We start from the raw sequence: 18,902 nt of genomic DNA on the forward strand, positions 1-18,902 counted from the left end.
ATGCCTATGTTTTCTGGATCAAATATTTCACAGCCCTTCATCTTTTCAAGATAGATAAGTTTGTGTTCACACAACTTAATATTGAGGGGCAGGGGTGTCTCATACGTGTGGGCATTAGAAATATTAGGGCACTTTTCCTAACAGAGGTTTAGGTTGTGCCTTATCCAAAATTTTCCTCCATTTTCCTCCAACTGCTTACCCTCCCCTAAGGATGCTTCGGTGAGATTGTCCAGTTTGGCAGACACTTCTAGTTTGTGATGTTTTGATACACTGCATCAAAACATCATGGCATTGCAGTGTGAAAGGGACCCTCGGGATTGCCTGAAGCAGCTGGGATCATCATGGCAAAAACAAACGCTCCCGGACGTACTAGAACGGGTGGCAAGCCTGCTCCGGGATGGGTGACATGACTATGTGACAGTGCCTAGGTGGTGACGTACTCAGTGGACATTCTGCATGAAGCCATGCTCCTCAGGCATTCCCTATGGCTATTACCCCCAAGATGGGCTCTGCATGCTAGGACAGGCTCTAGAAGTGAACCTGGCTCACTTTGCACAGGGCCCCACAGAGGTGCAGGCCCTTCCCTTATTCCTTCTGCTTCCCTCCCTTTTCTCCCCTCCCCAGGCAAGAGCATGGCACACATACAGGCTGGGCCGGGGCTTCAAGCTATTGACAGGCTTTCAAGCCAATCGCTGCTGGACAGCTGATAGCCGAGGACCAATCAACACCGGTCTCAGAGACCAGGGGGCGAATCCTTTTCCGCTCCTCCCTGAGAAGCAAACGGCTGCCATCTTGTGTGTGGCATGTTCTCATTCCGCCTCCCTCCGGATTATAGTACAGCCAAGTCTTTCTCCTTCGCGGGATGTCTGGCTAAAAGCAGCCTTTCATACGATGGTGGGGATGGGAGGGGGGTGAAATTCTGGCGAGGTCTGGTATGCGCCTCACTCAAGATGGCGACGGCAGGCGTGCGCGGGTGACGTCATCCGCGTCAGTATGGGTCGGTGGGAGGGCCCATGTTAGTGGGGGGAGAGGTTGCCATGGTAGCATTTACCTTGTTAGGGGTTGGTGGGTTTTTCTACTGTACTCTATAGGCTGCCTTTTCGATGGGCTTTTTTTGGCGGGGGGGTTCGACTAGGCCCCGCCTCGCCTGACTGTGACGCCCCGCTCCCCGCCGCTCTCTGACCCCGCCCCACCGCTGAGACCCCAGCCAATGGGGAGGCGAGAGAGGGGCGGCGCGGGGCGGGCTCAGGCAGGGTGGCTGTCGGGCCGCTGGTCTGCGCGCCTCGCTTCGTCCTTCCCCGCTGCCCTGCCTCGCCCGGCGCTGAGGTCGGCGCGCCCGGGGAAGCGCCGCCATGGCCGAGGACCCCAGCTCCCTGCCCTGGTCCATCAACAGGGATGACTATGAGCTGCAGGAGGTGATCGGTGAGTGGGGCGCGCGGGGACCCCGCCGGCCTGTCAGCCGGGCACGGGCCTGGGCTCTCTGCGGCCGGGGGTGGCTCCTGGGGGGTAGGGTCCGGGGGGTGTGTGTGCGCCAGCCCGGGGGGTACGGGCCCGGCGTGGGGGGGGGGCTGGCCCGGGGGGGGGGCCCCGGCTGGCCCCCGGGGGGGGGGTTCGGGGTGGTGCTGGTGTCTGTGCCAGCCCGGGGGCAGGGCCCGGGCCCGGCGTGGGGGGTGTGTCTGCGCTGGCTCTGGAGCCTGACTCCTGGGGGGTAGGAGCCGTCGCGGGTGGCTCTGCCCTAGCCCTGGAGACGGGCCGGGCAGGGGAGTGTGTGTCTGGCCCTAGCCCCGGACACGGGGGCTGGCTCTGGTCCTGCTCCGGCGGTGGAGCGGCCGCGGGGGGTGTGTCCCTCTGGTTGTCTCGCTTCGCTCTGGAGTCTGTATCGGGGGGGTGGATTCCTGCTCGGGCTGGGGGGCTCTTGGGGCCTAGGGCGGTGCTTGCATCGGAGGGTCTTTGTTACAGCTCCGGAAATGGGAGCGCAAAAGGGGACTCTGGTCTTACTTCTTTGGTGGAGGGGGTCTTGGGGGCCTGGGGGGTGTGTCTGCCGATGCGTTGAGCTGTATTTCTGCTCCTGGGGCTTGGGCGATTTTGAGCCTGGGAGAGGGGGAGCGGGTCTGGCAGCAATTCTGGCTGTCTGTGTTTCTACTTCTGGGGTGTAGGGATTTCAGCAGTGGGGGTGTGTCTCGGCTAGAACTAAAAGGGAAGGGTTATACTCACTCCAGTATCTGTTCATGGGTCTCAAAAGTAATTGGTATGTGCGTTTCTGGGAGCATCTTCTAGGGGACTCTGTAGCTTTTCTCCTGAAAGGGGCATATTATATCTTATGGTCTAATGGCACCCCCCTCCCCCCGCGCCGTTGGGATCCCTGTGTTTCTCTAGCTTAGCCTTGGAGGAAGGAGTTGTCTATATTTTTCTGATGTTTTGGGATTGGAAAGAACTGCTATGGGCAGTTGCCTGCCCACTTTTGGTTTTGGAGGAGGGGTGCTCATGTCATGCTGTCCGGTGGGTGGTCTGTTTTGGCTGCTGGGAAGGATGAGGATGTAAGGTGTTTGTTATGGCGGTTGGGATGTTGGTAAATAATGAAGAGCAGATCCTCCTTCTCCTCAGATTCTGGAATATACGGTTTCCTTTATAGAGCAGCTGCTCCAAGCTGTATTCAGTCAGAAGGGAGAGTCCATCCATATGGTGATTATTATTTTCAAGGCGCTGTATGTTGGTCTGCTCAAGGGATGAGGAATTTTGCTGTGAGTGTCTTTATATTTGAAATCTCTCTCATTCCTTCTCACTTCAGCTTGAGGCAGCAGCCTTTGCTCTTTATGAATGACTGAGCCTGTCTTGACTTAAATGCCTGCACTAATTCACTCAGTCTTGCTTTTTTTTAGGTTTCAGAGTAGCAGCCGTGTTAGTCTGTATCCGCAAAAAGAACAGGAGTACTTGTGACACCTTAGAGACTAACACATTTATTAGAGCATAAGCTTTCATGGACTACATCTCACTTCTTATGCATCCGAAGAAGTGGGCTGTAGTTCACGAAAGCTTATGCTCTAATAAATGTTAGTCTCTAAGGTGCCACAAGTATTCCGTTTCTTTTTTTAGTCACTTTATCAGTATGGTGGTGTGAAGGCTATATCGCTGCATACTGAGTATCTAACACATTACTTATTGAGTGCCACAGGTGACTCAATAGGTCAGTGCCTCGTGTTCCATTTCACCAGAAAGGCAGAGAGTGGAGTGGGTGGAGATATAGGAGGGGTTGTTGGTCAATGTCTTAGAAAAGTAAATTTTTAGTTTGTTTTATGAGGAACTTTTATCTTTTGGCGATTATAAATGAAGATGCTTCTATCATGCCGTGACTTTGCATCTCTGTAACGCAGAGACCTGCTTTATTTTGCTAGGGTGGGAGAATTTGGGGAAATCATGGTTACAGAGATTAAATTCTTGGCATTGTTTTAAAAGTAGGAAGGATCTCCACAGCTGTGGCTGGTATGGAATCCTTCTGGAAGTACTGAAAATCCCCATTGCTCCATCAGATCAGGTTCCATTCCCTCCCTTAGCCTATTGGGAGCAGCAGTACTATAGAAGGGGGAGAGTCTGGTGCCTGCAGCAGGGGCTTGGGAAACTAAATAGTGAGAATTAGCACTTCTTAAACCCTTTCCAGGAAAACATGTCCTGGGGAGGCTGGTGTCCAAAAATTGGGCTTGTCCTGTGAAGAAGCAGAAGCTGGAAAAAGCTGCCACTAGGCTCCAGTTCTCTCTAAAACTGGGGAGCAATTGCAGCCGTCTCTAGGAAGTGCTTTGCTTGTGGGACTCTACTAAGAGGTGTGCCCCCCCTCCCCCGATCATTTCCCCCTATAAAGTTCTGCTCTTATTTACCTTATTAGATGTTAGTCTGTGCTGGGGGAAAAGGAAATTCACACAGGGCTGAGGGAGACATTTAAACTCCCAACAGCTGCTTTCCTGGGAGCTGCTGACAGACACGCCTCACATAGTCTAACAATCACTAGGAGGACATAGATACGTTGTTGTCCGTTTGTAACATATTGAGCTTGGGGAATAAGCTTTTTCATTCCTTTTTCTTCTCTCCTCTCTTCCCTCCTCCCCCGCCCTCCCCAAACAATCTGTATGCTGAATTTCTGGTGGCCAACTGCTACCTGAAAGATTGCATCAGGATTCTAAACTATATCGCCTACTTTTTGGAACATATGCTGAAATGTGTTTATAAATATTTTTATTGTCCCCCTTTATCTTACTCCTTCTAAATGTTGGAATGTCTGCCAATGTCTAGGATGTAGGTGTGATTTTAAGTCTCATAGCACATACGTAATTTGAGGGACAAAATGTTCCAGGGTTGGCTAAGCAACTGGACTTTCCCCCTCCTGCTTCCACATATCCTCTAACTCATCAGGGGCTTGCTGGGTTCTCATTACTCTAGAAGATTTATAGGCTTACAATTTGTGGTCATGGTCAAAGTGGGAATCCACTATGGAAAGTGCCAAGCCTTGCAGCAGTACTTTCAAGGTACTTAACTAGATCTGTGATGGATGACAAAATCTTAATCGTGATTATTGTTAGTAAAAGTCATGGACAGGTTGCGGGCAAGAAACAAAAATTAATGGAAGCCTGTGACCTGTCTGTGACTTTTACTAAAAATAATGGGAGGAGGGGCTGATGGGTGGGGTGGGGGGAAATGACTGAAGCCCAAGCATGGGGGAAGACAGCCTGAGCCCCGCTGTGGGAAAGGGGGGGGAATCCAGCACCGGCTGCTGCAGTGGCAGGCAGCTCCGGGTCCACGCCACAGCTCAGAGCTCCAGAGTCTCCTGTTGGCAGACAGCTCTGGCCCCACCGCCCTGGGGCTGAAGCGAAAATGTCACAGAGATCTCTGAAAGTCATGGAATCCTTGACATCTTCTCCTCAGTGATGACAAAAGTTGTTCTCTAGGTTTTCAGCCTAGCACTCTATATGTTACATACTCAGCTATTTTTGATACCTGAGTAAAGGAAATCAATTTTTCACTGTCTTCTGATACCTTATTTCCTCACACTAATTCTCTGCCTGTAAATATCAGGTGGGCAATGTGGCCTCTTAGTGCAATAGTTGAGAGAAAACATTCTTCCAGATTCAGGAAAGAAGTTCTGTTATAAATCACCTTACAGTTTCTATATAGGATTAAAAACCTGTTATTCAGCAGTGGATCTGACTAGTTCAATTTTAAAGGTATAGATTATGGCCTATATTCATTACACTGTATTAGCTTCAGTGACTAACAGCTGAGTATTCTCAAATATAGATTCCTTTTTTCATTGTAATGTTGCAAATTGTCTTGTTCAGGATCAAAACTTGACTTAATTTAAACAAACAAAAAAACTTACTGCAAACTGAAATTACAATACAGTTATAGGGTGTGCCTGTTGTGAGTAAGCATCTTTCCTGGGTGACTATTAACTACTGTGGAATCTGGCTTCATTTTAAAAAGTAGTCTCTCTTCCTTGTGGTTGTAACGATAACCCTTCAGATGTGGACTGCATGGAAATCAATGCAATGCTGTTTTCTAAAGTCTGAAGGAAGATAGCCCCATTGTTGCTTCTGCTGCTTCTCAGAGCTTCCCCAATCTGCCATAGAGTGAAGACCAAATAGAATTCTATGGGTTCTCAAAGTTGCTATTGGGGGAAACCTCTGGGCAACAATGAAACTGGGTAGACCAGGGGTAGGCAACGCTGATTTTCAGTGGCACTCACGCTGCCTGGGTCCTGGCCACCGGTCTGGGGGGCTCTGCATTTTAATTTAATTTTAAATGAAGCTTCTTTACTTTACATACAACAATAGTTTAGTTATATATAATAGACTTATAGAAAGAGACCTTCTAAAAACGTTAAAATGTATTACTGGCACGCGAAACCTTAAATCAGAGTGAATAAATAAAGACTCAGTACACCACTTCTGAAAGGTTGCCGACCCCTTGAGTAGACTCATTTCACTCATATTCATTCTGCTGCATCTTCAGAAAGCTGTGAGCAGTATGTGAAGTAGAAACTGTACTCCTGGGGGAATTCTGTGCCACTGTGTGCATGCATAATTAATGAGCTACACATTTAATGTTTTGCCAGAAAGCTGCTGCAGTTCCACCTTTTGCCCACTAAAGGGAGCTGTGGCGATAGAACAGAGCAGCAGCTCCTGGCCAGCTAGGGAACAGAGAGGGCCTGCTTTCTTCACAGCGCCTGTCGGGCCACATCAGAGACAGACAGCGTGGGGCTGCTGGGGGTCAGACAGGGGCTCATAGGGGCTGGTGTGGGAGGACAGACAGGGGAAAGAGCTGAATGGGAGTGAAGGTGTAGGGCCATGGGGGGGAGGGTGTGCAGGGACAGGGGTGGCTGGGGAGGTGCAGGGTCACATCGGGGTGGGAGAGAGAGTGCAGGGCCACGTAGGGATGGGGGGGTTGCTGAGTGGGGGTGGAGGGACACATGGTCGTGGTGCAAGGACACACGGGGGTGCAGGGGCACATGGGGATGGGCGAATGTGACTGACTGAATGGGACAGGCTAGGGTTTAGCCAGGGTCTGCATGGGGGAAGCTCCCTAACAATCCCTTCCCACTCTCACCCAAAAACCTGTTCCATGCTTTTCCCACCCATACCCAACAACCCTCCAAGTTCACACCCAGGCTCCTTCGCAGCAATTACTTCCCTCTCCCTCAGCTCCTCTGTTGCCCCGACTCCCCCAAGCCTTTGCACTGCTTCTGAGGCATGCAGTAAATATGGTTCTGTATTGTAGTTTAAATGAATTATTACTCAAAATTCTGTATTAATATGCCTAGTAAGGAATCTATTTGTCAAAAAACATTTCCTGAATCTTTTTTGTTGTCTGTATTGTTACAGACGTACTTGCTGATGGGTATTTTAAAATAAGTGACCAAAAATCATTGAAACTGGTGTGATTATATTGTTATTCTGACAATAAAATGTGCAGAATTTTAAAATATTGTGTGCAGAATTTTTAATTTTTTTGGCTCAGAATTCCCCCAGGAGTAACATTGGCGCGAGCTGTTAACTGAGGAGGAGGAGAATGTATAAAACCAGAGGCAGGGTAGGGGTAAATTAACAGAGAACTCCCTCTTCTCTCTCTCTCCCCTCCCCCGCCCCCCGCCCCGACCCCTGCTTTCACAGCAGTCAGGAGGCTCTGGGGTGAGAGGAGGAGGAGGAACAAAGAGTGAATGTGCATGTTCCTTTTCCCTTCCAGAAATGAAGTCTAAAATAAAGTTAATACTTAAGGTTTTTCCCTTTCCCAGCAGCTGGGTATATGGGTAGCTGTTTTACACAGGCATTGCCTCTGAACACAGTAGAGCTTGCAACTTAATCCTGTGGCATTTAGGTGTGTAGAAAATTTTCAACTCCTGTGGATCGGGGGGGAATGTGGTTAGGTAGGAGAGGTTGATTACTATTCTGTTGCACCCCCCAAGAGCATCTCAATGAACATAGTGTAGTTCTCTGAATTTTATCAAAATATCTATAGGGACCTATCCCACAAATTAAAAATGCATAGTATAGAAAGAGCACTCATAAGTCTCTACACACTGTAATAGCAGTTAGAACACTTTTATGTTAAGGGAGAAGGAGATGGAATGGGAAAAATTTATCGAGCAATAAGCTGTATAGAATCTATTTGGGGACTAGAATTGATGGTTCACCTATGAGTCTTGTATGGTAACTGTAGGCAAGTTTCAGAGGGGTAGCCGTGTTAGTCTGAATCAGCAAAACCAACGAGGAGTCCTTGTGGCACCTTAGAGACTAACAAATTTATTTGGGCATAAGCTTTCGTGGGCTAAAACACACTTCATCAGATGCACGGAGTGGAAAATACAGTAGCAGGTATATATACACAGTACATGAAAAGATGGGAGTTGCCTTACCAAATTGGGGGGTGGGGGAAGCAGTGCTAATGAGACAATTCAATTAAAGTAGGCAAGTTGTAACTAAGCCTAAATAATTTAAACAAACCAGGTTTTTTTTGTTACTAATGCTATACATTGAAAATGAAAGTCATAAAATCCAGTTCAGTTTTCATTCTCTTTTTCTTGCTCTGTTTGTTTCTGGCATTTCTCCATTTATTTTAATTGGCTAAGCTAAGTCAATTTCCATTGCAAGTTCTCAGTGTTCAGATTCAGAACACTGCAGGGAAATGTCTCTCTAAAAAACAACTCAGTAGAAAGTTTGATCTGTTCTTTTAAAGTGGAAACCTTTCTATTGGTTTTAGGTTGTATTAAAGCTTTTAAAAACTAACTTGAGGAACATAAAACGTATTCAAAGTGCTTAGCCTATCTAGGCATCTATGCGCATAGCCCTCATCACCATAACTAATGCCCCACGCTATGAAATCCAAACGCAAGTGCTTGGACTGTAAACCCACGTAAGCAGCCGGATGTCCCTGCCATATTCAAACCATCCACTCATCTGAACAGTGGGGATTTCTAGATACTTAGAATCTTGTTACCATCACTTCGTAAAATCCAACCATTTGTCTTTGAAACTTTCCTCCTATCTGATCATCTGGGAATGAAGGAAAAGAGCTGTTCTTCAAGTGCAGTCCAGCTTCTGTTGCCAGCCCCTGCTCCCTCTAGTTGGTGTAAAAGGAGGATAGAAGGGAGGAAGTGGAAGTAGGATGAGAAATTTTAAAAATAATAAAATCAAGCAGCAGTAGCACCTCTCTTCTAAAGAGGAGAGCTGGAAAGAGTATCTCATAGAATCAGCTTGGCTGCCTTTCCAGCTGACTTGAGGGGAGGGCAAAGGATTCTGCTTGTGTTTCCTTCAGCTATTTTGGGATGAGTGAGATACAAGGAAGCCTTAAATAGAAGCAGACCACTGTAGTTTGTTCCTGGATGGCAGTTGGTTCTAGTGGAGTTAGTTTCTTGGAAAGATTAATATTTTGTATTTTAATTTGTCAATAAGCCTTTTTATAAGTATAGTGTAACACTCTGGGGTAGGCATTTCTCAGCCAGTAGTCAAATATCTTGGGTGCCCTTGGCTCCTCTGCATACCCGAGGGGTGCATATATTGGCTGACAAATGCGCACTCTGGAATATTACTACTTATGTAACTGACTGAATCTCAGAGAGAGAATCGATTCTCCCCAGAACATTCAGCTTTTAAAGTTCACAGTGACTATTTTATTCCAGAGGCTGGAGCTGTTGATGGGAACAGGAGTTGGTCCATTAAGCCTCTAGATGTTGACTTGAGTTCTTCTGAAATTTAAATATCTGAGCCTTTAAAACTGCAAACAACTAGAGCTAGGTATTTTAATTACAAATGAGTATTGAAACTGTAATCTGGTAAAACTTGATCTTTTGTGAAGTGTTTTCTCTGGTCAAACTATTTCACTACTAGGGTGACCAATGCTAAATGTAGTTTGTTTAGACTTTTTACCTGCAAGCTTAGAAGAGACAAAGCTGTGAGCAATGTGAGTTTAGAAAATAACCATGGAATAATTGCCAGTAAAAAAGACTGCTGTATTAGGAAAATGGGAATTGCTGTACTAGGTCAGCCTAGTGATCTGCCCAGTCCGTTTTCCTGACTCCTGTCATAGCTGAACAACTGAGGCGCAGAGATGAAGGGCCCAACTTTCAAAGTTGCTGTAGCTCCCTTTGACTTTAGTTGGAGCCATTCCTGCATAGCACTTCAGAAAATCAAGCCTTATGTGACTTGCCCAAGGTCACACAGGAAATGTGTGACGGAGTCAGGCCTAGAACCCAGGTTCCTGACTACCGATCCAGTGCCTTAACCACAGGACCACCATTCTGTTGAATTGTACTTGAAGACTGGTGGTGCCTGAAAGGACTACATAGTAGGTGACTGCTGTCAACATATTTAGTCATAACTATGTTAGCGAAGAGAACATGTATTTAAAAATGAAATCTGAGTGAATGAAGTTAGGTATTATGTTAGTAAGTGGTATGAGTATACTTGAATGGAAAATGTAGGCTTGGAAGGATGAAATTTTTGAGAGTAAATGTTGATTTCACCATACGTATACAAACTGTTGGAAAAAATATTTCCATTGATGAGAATTGAAATCTACAGATGGGCAAAGAAAGAAAAATGCTGGTTGGGAACTTATTAGAGTCAAAATCCAGTGTTTGACTTTTGAATTAGGCTTGTTACAAAAAGATGAGTAAGTGAATAGTAAAAACCAGTATGACTTGTTGATTTAAGCATATTTACTTCATATATTTTGACATGCAAGGGGGGCAGTTTGCGTTTTAACAGTTTATAAAACTTTAACTTTTCGGATCTCAGTGTGTCCTGTCATTAAATAATTGTGACTCCCAATAACTTCCTGCTACTGTAAACATTTAAACAAACAAACATCTAAAATAAAGCTTTAAAATATACATCGATATTATGAGTTGAAATTACAAAAAAAACCCAACAATTGAATTCTGCCAATTCTATAGATAGGTATATCTAAAGTGGCAGATATAACCCTTATTATATTGAGAAATGCTGTGTGTTCCATAGTACTTAAACACCAGGGGGCAGAGCTAAGGCCTCATGTGCAAGCATAAGGGGATACTGCCTGAGATCTAGACAATTGAAACTGTTTTTGTCCTACACCTGCCCTGAAATGCTCTGCCAACTTCTGTGGTTTTAAAATGACAGTTTTTGCTATCTTTTACATATCTTTCTCTCCCCTGTTGCTATATGCCAAACCCACATGATCTGGATATGTCTACCTGCGGCTGGCCTATGCCAGCTGGCTTGGCTTAACAGGCTGTTTAACTGTAGTGTAGATGTAGCTTTGGCTCGAGCTCTGGGACCTTCCCACCTCACAGGGTCCAGGCTCCAGCCCAAGCCTGAACATCTACACTGCAGTTAAACAGCCCCTTAGCCCAAGTCAGCTGGCAGGGGCCAGCAGTGGGGGTCTAATGGAGTGTAGATGTACCCTCTGAGTAAGCTGACTAGACTCAATGGGTTCTCAAGTGCACAAAGTGAACAAATTAGAAAATGGAAATCTTTCATTTGTCACAGTAGTCTCACCAGGTGTTACAGCTAACAATAGAATGTTTTTTAAAATAACTTTAAGACAGTTCTGACTTTTTTTTTTTTAAGTCCTTTAACTTTGTCACTTCCTGACTTTTGAGTGTTTAACGTGGCTTTTATTGTAATCTCCTAGGGAGATTAAAAGAAATTCTGTGATATGGAACTGTTTGGCTACACAACATGACAACATCAAATGCTGCATCCCACACACCTTACAAGGTTTTCTTAGAGGGAGCTCTTCTACTCTGCACTCTGGGAAGTCTGCAGGAGACAGCTCTCTCCAGCAAGCCTTAAAAGCTGCACAGATCATTTCTTGCAAGATGCACAGTGAATGAGGTAAGAGCTCTGGATTCACTCTGTGCATTTACTTTTTCGCTACACTGTTAAGTTAGCCCCAGTCTCTTGCTCAGTGTAGCTGACGTTCACTGCAAACACTGCTTAAGGGAAGTCCGTACCAATTGTATTGTGTCTGCATGAAGTGCAACTTTCAAAGGCTCATAACTCGGTCAAATTAAAATGAGTTTTCACTGGAATACACAAAGGCTCTTCTCATCAAGGGCCTAACTTCTGGCCAAACTTCAGCTTTCTGCCCCAGCCATCTTTACTCTCCTCCTACTCAAAGGACTAAACTGGTTTTACTGAAACTTCCCAAAAGAAACTCCTGTTTGATCAGAGCGCAAGCCTGTGTCAACCCAATAAGTGAAAGCTTCAGAAAGTTATGAGCAACTGAAAGAGGTGAAATTTGATGACAGACTGAAACACAAACTGTAGCAGTATCTCCTGCTATAATAAACCCAAGCTGCTTATTGCTTATAGTTCTGCTGTCCTCAGTCATAAATAACTTTAGTCAAACATAAGTGTTTAAAAAAAAAACAACCTCCTTCTAGTGCCTCCTCATCAATATATCTGTGTAGGAGGGAAATCACTTCACTTTTTCATCCATCCACAGTATTGTTAACTAGATTCAGATTGCAGGGTCAAATTCTGTTCTGTTATCCCGCACTGAGCATTTGGGGTTGCACAACATAACTGATTCCAGAACTTGGCCTGCAGTATCTCCTTCTAGAGGTGATGTGTGAGAGGAAAGAATTTTAATTGCCTCTCGGAGCAAAGGATGAGTTCCTAAGTTTGGCCGGTGGGGGAGGGTGGTGTCATCTTAATCGAGTAGATGTCACTGGGGAATGGCTGGACCACATATATGGAAAGACATTTCTGGTGAGCTTGACACAGGGTCACTAGATCCTGGGGGTATTCTGCAATAGTTTCAGATAATTGAAAACCCTGCATCTTTTTTTTTTTTAATAGTTTAAACACATAAATCACTATAGTAGTGTTCTTCATAGTCAGTCAGTCCCTTTGTGCTCTTGCCATGCTGTCAGATTTCAATATGCTGTACATTCTTGTACTGAAGATGCTGGTTTAGTAGAAGCTCTTATGAGGAAATCTGGAAGTTTTGACAGAGTAGGGAATTCTGGTTTCTGGGAGCTGAGAACCAATTTAGGATTGTGGGGTAAGCACATCAGTTGGGTGTTTCTGCTAAAATCATCAGCAGTGAAATAGCTGTGGGCAGAGCACCTCACCCTCCCTGATTTGAACTAACCTCGTTATCTCCATACTGATTTATACCTGCCTCTGGAGATTTCCATTACTTGCATCTGAAGAAGTGAGGTTCTTACCCACGAAAGCTTATGCTCCCAATACTTCTGTTAGTCTTAAAGGTGCCACAGGAGCCTCTGTTGCTTTTTTGTGTTGATATGGTCATCTCTAGGTTTCATAGTTAACCTCATTGAGATAGTGGTGCAATTCAGACATCAGAGTTCTTATTTCAGGATGTTTGCAGACTCGTGCAGACAGTACAGCATTGGTTAAGTCCAAGATTAAGGTTTTCTTCACAACCATGAGGGCTAGAAACAATTCTTTAGTTTAAAAAAGAGCCTAGGTTCGTGAAAACGATTCTGTAACAGCCAATTCAACCTCTACAGAATCATGGACTCCATGGGGCCCTGAGCTTTCTGATGCTGTTTGTAGTTGCTTTTCAGAATTGAAGTAAAGGGAAACCTCCTTTACAATAGAACCTCAGAGTTACGGACACCTGGCGAATGGAGGTTGTTCATAACTCTGAACAAAACATCATGGTTGTTCTTTCAAAAGTTTACAACTCAACATTGACTTAATACAGCTTTGAAACTTTACTATGCAGAAGAAGAATGCTGCTTTCCCTTTATTTTTTTGTCGTAGTTTACGTTTAACACAGGGCTGTACTGTATTTGCATTTTTTTTGTTTTTTTGGGTCTCTGCTGCTGCCTGATTGTATACTTCCGGTTCCAAATGAGGTGTGTGGTTGACTGGTCAGTTCATAACTCTGATATTTGTAATTCTGAGATTCTTCTGTATTTCGAAATGCCTAAGTCAAATTAAGAGGGATGATTAGTGAATCTTTTCTAAAGTGCATGTGAGAGTTACATGCATAAGTTGCGTTAGTCCAGTGCTCACCAACCCGTTGTTCATGATCGACTGGTTGATCCTTGGAACTCTCCTAGTTGATCGCGATCTCTGGCTGCGGGGGCGCAGTGGGGCTGGCTACCTGCCACGGCCCCATGCCACTCTCGGAAGCAACCAGCATGCCCCCGTGGCCTGGGGGGGAGGGGGTGTTTCCGTGCGCTGCTCCTCCCTGCAAGCGCTGTCCCCACAGCTCCCGTTGACCGGGAATGGGGAACTGTGGCCAATGGGAGCTTTAGGGGCAGTTCCTGCAAAGTGGGGCAGCGCGCAGAGCCATGTGCCCCCCGTGCATGCGCCCCCTTCCCCCCCCCCCAGTTGCGTTGGCCCCTTCTAGGAGTGGTGTGGGGCCGCGGCAGGCAGGGAGCCTGCCTTAGGCTTGCTGCACCTCCGATTCAGATAAGTGCTGCCTGGCGGGAGGCTGCATCCTGAAGCCCCTCCTGCACCTGAAGCCCCCCTCCTGCGCCCCAAACTCCTGCCCAGTCCCTGAGCCAGCACCCCGTACTCCCTCCTGCACCCCTATTCCCTGCCCTAGCCTTGACCCCACTCTTAGAGTCAGCACCCCGCACCTTCTCCTGTACCCCAATACTCCTGCCCCAGCCTGGAGCCCCCTCCTGCACCCAGGCACCCTCCCACAGCTTGAACCCCTCACCCCACCTACACCCCCAAACCTCTGCCCCAGGCTCAACCCAGATCCCCCTCCCACACAGTGAACCCATCAGCCCCAGCCCAGAGCCCGCACCTCCTCCCAACCCGCTGCCCTAGCCCAGTGAAAGTGAGTGTGGGGGGGGGATGGAGTGAGCAGGGCAGGGCCTTGGGGAAGGGGCGGGAAAGATCCTGGTTTGCCCTTAATTTCAAAAAGTGACTTTGGGTGTAAAAAGGTTTGAGACCACTGTGCTAACACACAGAAATTTCTTCTGACTAGTTGTATGTCCCCTGATGGATGAACTCCTATTCACCCTCTTATTGCTTGTTCAGATACTTCTAATAGACATGTAAAGGTAAACTGCTGTACCAGAGAGTAAATATGCCCGCTACTGCCTCTTTATGATGTATAGAGATGCTGTTGATGTTTCTTCAACTTTTCTTCTGCTGCTTGTTCTACATTAGTGATGCTGGTCCTGGCAACCTCTTTGCTGGAGGGGCTGGGTGATATTTGGAGCATCTGGATGGTGATATTGCAGCTCTTTTTCTTTAAACCCAACTGAATATCCCCTCCTCTCATTTGGGGATGGGAGAGCTGCAGACTGAGATTGCAGCACTGAGCTGTTTTATCTTTCAGATTCTCCAAACATTTCCAAATACCTCTCTTAAAAAGATGGCAATTGGAACTTGATTTAAAATAGAGTAGTAGAGGATGCAAACTCTTGTCTAGTAACTACCTTGACATTAACATCCAACAAACAGCATTTCAACAGAAGAATTCTCATTAGATTGACATTTCTCCATGTCATTGACCCAAACCTTGATTTGAACAGCTGTGAGGGCATGATGGACAAGTATCCTTAACATAAAATTATTCATTCTGCATATAGGATCCAGAGTAACTCTTCTTACTTGTGCTTAGGTAATACTCTTTCTAGCAATTCAACTAATTTTGTGCACTGAACCCACTAATAGAGATAGAAAAGATCCTATTACATCCAGCCTATGCCTTGCAATGGCCGGATAACTGCCTCCAATAGGGCAGGGGTTCTCAGCCTTTTTCTGTCTGAGGCCTCCCTCAACATGCTATAAAAACTCCAGGGCCCGGTGGGGATGGGGGGCTGCGGGGCAGGGGCTTTGGGCATAGGTGTAGTTTGATTTCTATTTTGCGGGGGCAGGGGCCAGTGGGGCTCGAGCGCATGGCGGGGTCTGTGGAGGGTGCGCCACCTCCACCCCCTGACTCACCTCAGCAGGCCACCCAGCCTGTCTGGGTTGGTGGGGGTGCAATCAAAAATTATGACTCAAAGGTGGTGGGCTTAGCTCAAAAATTTGAAAACAGCTCAGGGTGGAGGGAGGGGGTAGCTAGGGGCTGTGTGCAGGCATGGGGGTAGCTCAGGGTGCAGGGGGGGCGTAGCTCGGTGTAGGGAGAGGGGTATTAGGGGCTGTCTGCTGGGAGGACTCCCCTGTGGTCCCTGTTCCTGGAGGGGTCTGCCAGCCACGGAGACAGGTCTCCCTGTCCAGGTGGCTCTGACCTGCTGCCTCTGCGGGAGCAAAGAGGCCTGAGAGCTGAGGAGCAGCTTCAACCCCGGGCACCAGCAGGAGAGGAGGGAACGCTGCGACTGCTGGCTCCATTGCACCAGACACTACACTATTTGCCAGACACTACACTACAAAGTTACATCAACATAAGTTGCCTTAGGTTGAGCTCTATGTGCATGTGTCTACAGTTGTCTCCGGTGGATGAAAGTGCCTTGTTTCAGCAATGCAATAAAACCACATCCCTAAATGGTGTAGAGCTGTGGTTGACCTACTGAGGTGACAGTGAGAGGGTAGACCTTGCATGACCTGTGTTGACCCTAACAGTCCTCCAGCAGCTGTCCCACAATGCCAGATTTCCTGTGACATTGACTGCGCTGGTCACAATTTTAAACTCCACTGCTGGGGGGTGAGGGAGACCAGAAGCTGCCAGCCCAATTAAAGTTCCCCATGTGTTTTTTTTTGAAATGCCTTATCCTGATTGTCCACCTTGGCAAGCACACCTAGCAGCTCACCTTTGCTGTGTGCAACTGCCCAGCCGACCATGTCGGCTCCACGTATGCAGACAGGTACTAGACAAGCTCCAGCCTGGAGCATACAGGAAGTATTGGATCTCCTGGACCAGTGAGACTGCAAGCACAGCTACAGACCAGCTGTAGATCTCCACTTTCTGTGACCAGATTGCACAGGGGATGCAGGGATCAGCAGCAGTGCTGCGTGAAAGTAATGGAACTTCATCAGGGATACCACTAGGCCAGGGAACACAACAACAGATTTGGTGCTGTGCCGCCACCTTGTCGTTTCTACAAGAGCTACATACCATACTTGGCAGAGACCCTATCAACACTTCACAGACCACTGTGGATACCTCCGAGGAGACAAACTCCTGCTGTGAACAGCGTGGGATGGGAGGAATGGAGGGATGTGCACAGTGGGGGACTCGAGTCATGCTGCGAGCCAGGGCTTGTTTGAGACACTACCACAGTGAGCGTGATGAAGGGGAAGAGAATGTGGGTAAGTGTGTGCCTATTTTCCCCTTATGATCTTCTGTGCTCTTGAGATCTCCGCAGTTCTCTCCTGAAGGTTTCTAGGGTGGATGCTTTATTTCTTTCTCTGCTGTAGGATGCTTTCTCACATCACTCTGATGGCTTTGGCAGGCTCATTGCAGTCAGCAATATACAGGCCTGGGTGGCTTTGGGACACCAGTAGCAGCTGTTCTGTGCCTTCGTGATCCTCAGTTGTGAGATGTCACCTAAAATCACCATCACCTGTGGAAAATAGTGCCATTGCCATATGCTCAGACCCATGGGCAGAATGGCCGAAAATTTTATAGCTTCATGGAACAGAAAATCCACCTTCCCCCTCCTCGTGGTGGGCTGTATTCACCAGAGCTTGGCCTGGAGAGCGGTGTTGTGCCAAGGTGCTCCAAAGTCGAAGTGTCAATAAGCATCTCTTATTAAAAGTGTTTGTGGAAATGAGGGAAGAATTTTGAAACTTATCTTTCCTTTGCCGTTGCGACTGTCAATCCAATGGTTTTTATCAGCAGCTCCTTGTGTGGTGGCCTGAAGGGGTGCCCCCTCCACACCTGTAGAAAGCATGGCTTTGGTGAGGTAGAGATGTTCTGTGAGATCCTGCAGGTCTATGCTCCTCTGGATTGTCAACAAAGGGCTTGCAGTGTGAATAGGCTAACAGCATGGAAAAAGACCGAGGACAGGAAAAATGCCCAGGAGTCCAAGCAGGACAAGGACTGGGAAATGCACCAGGACATAATGGGTCTTCTTCAAGTAGCAAACTCAAATGCTGCAGGACCTACAAGTCTAGAAATCCCAGCCTTTCCCTCTTTTGTTTTCCTTGGAGAACTCCATAGTCATTGCTCCCTACACCCCTCTCCCCAACATAGTACTTGTCATCACAGGGTGCATCACCAGAAATGGAGGACAAGCTGGAGGGAATGCAGGCAGGAGGGACTTAGCCTTCCATATGGACTTGGACCAAACCTAGACACTTACAAAAGGGGCGAGATCAGGCTGGAGGGGATTTCGTTTCGGAGTGTGTTTTCCATAGATCTATAACTTTCTTGTGCTCTTTAAGAATAAAGTGTATGTGTTTAAGAAGTTCCTTGCTAGCACTGTTTTTCCTTGTTCTACTGCCACTCTGTAACTAGGAACTAGAGCTCCCACAACGAGGTTGTCGGGGGGTAGGAATGTGTCTAAGCACCTGGGGTGTGTGGGAGTGCTGTGGCACTGGTTCGAGGGCCTAGATGGCGGCCAAAAATGGGTGTCAGACGTGGGTTACGCTTCTGGGGAGTGTGCCTGAGTGACCCAGAGCTAGGAATAGTGATCAGGCACTACCCAGACCCAGGCAGCTTAGCAGCACATGGAATTCAATGGTAGGATCTCATCATCATAAGATTGATGCCCATTGAGAGAGCTGGAGTGGACCAGTTGTGAGACCCTATGGAAAGGGATTGGAGTAATCGCTAGTGTGGGATTTGTAACAAGAAGCCATGGAAATTCCCTTGCCCCAAATCATTTTGTTTCCTGGTTCTAAATGTTCAGTAACTTCCCAGCCAGACAATGTCACCTCTCCTGAGCTTCCCTTCCTCCATATCTGTAGGTTGCAGTTTCATTTGCTGAATATATTGTGATGCATAAATCTTGATCCACTACTTTAAGATTCTTGTCTTTCCCCTTTCTTGTCTCTTCCCCACCCCCAAGGAATTTCACAAATAAATCAAATAGCTGCAACTCCATACCACTCCATGCAAGAAAACCACAGCTTCATATACATTAATCTGTGAAAATCATGGTTGGTGTATGTATAGCATTAATGGACTACATTTGTTTACTCAAAGGGACATAATTATTTTTTTAAATTTTATATTTCCAATCCCATTTAATTATGTTAAAAATGTGAATGACGCTCCCTATGGGGTTTTTCACACATTGATTTTTCCGTGCTCTTTTTCTCACTCAAAGTTCTATTTTTGGTGAATCATATTCTTCGTTAGTTCAGAACAAATATTGCAGCATGCATAGTGGTTGCCAAAGCAAATGGTATTGTAAATTCACACCAAGCACCACATAATTCATAGCTTCAGGAAAACAACCAGTCATATTCATTAATGTGTACAGCAAGCACTACACACATCTTAACACCCAAAGCTCCAGGCCCAGAGAAACTCTGGCTGGCCATTAAAGTGCT

The 18,902-nt window shown here is 46.7% G+C and overlaps 1 protein-coding gene across 3 annotated transcripts in view; it reads left to right on the forward strand.

Moving 5' to 3' along the window:
• Nucleotides 1-1,237: 1,237 nt before the first annotated feature.
• OXSR1 (oxidative stress responsive kinase 1) overlaps nucleotides 1,238-18,902 on the forward strand; it is a 122,805-nt gene continuing 105,140 nt past the window's right edge. The window contains exons 1-2 of one of the 3 annotated variants that reach the window (XM_034759919.1): nucleotides 1,293-1,422; nucleotides 11,155-11,357. Coding sequence is in view for 2 of the 3 variants with exons in the window: in XM_034759917.1 (XP_034615808.1) it covers nucleotides 1,353-1,422 (70 nt within the window). In the remaining variant the exon portion in view is untranslated. Of the gene's footprint in view, nucleotides 1,423-2,692; nucleotides 2,742-11,154; nucleotides 11,358-18,902 lie in introns of those variants that run through there. The other 2 variants (XM_034759917.1, XM_034759918.1) reach the window with 2 other exon arrangements.

This window comes from Trachemys scripta, chromosome 2 (assembly GCF_013100865.1).
Source record: "Trachemys scripta elegans isolate TJP31775 chromosome 2, CAS_Tse_1.0, whole genome shotgun sequence".
NCBI lineage: Eukaryota > Metazoa > Chordata > Testudines > Emydidae > Trachemys > Trachemys scripta.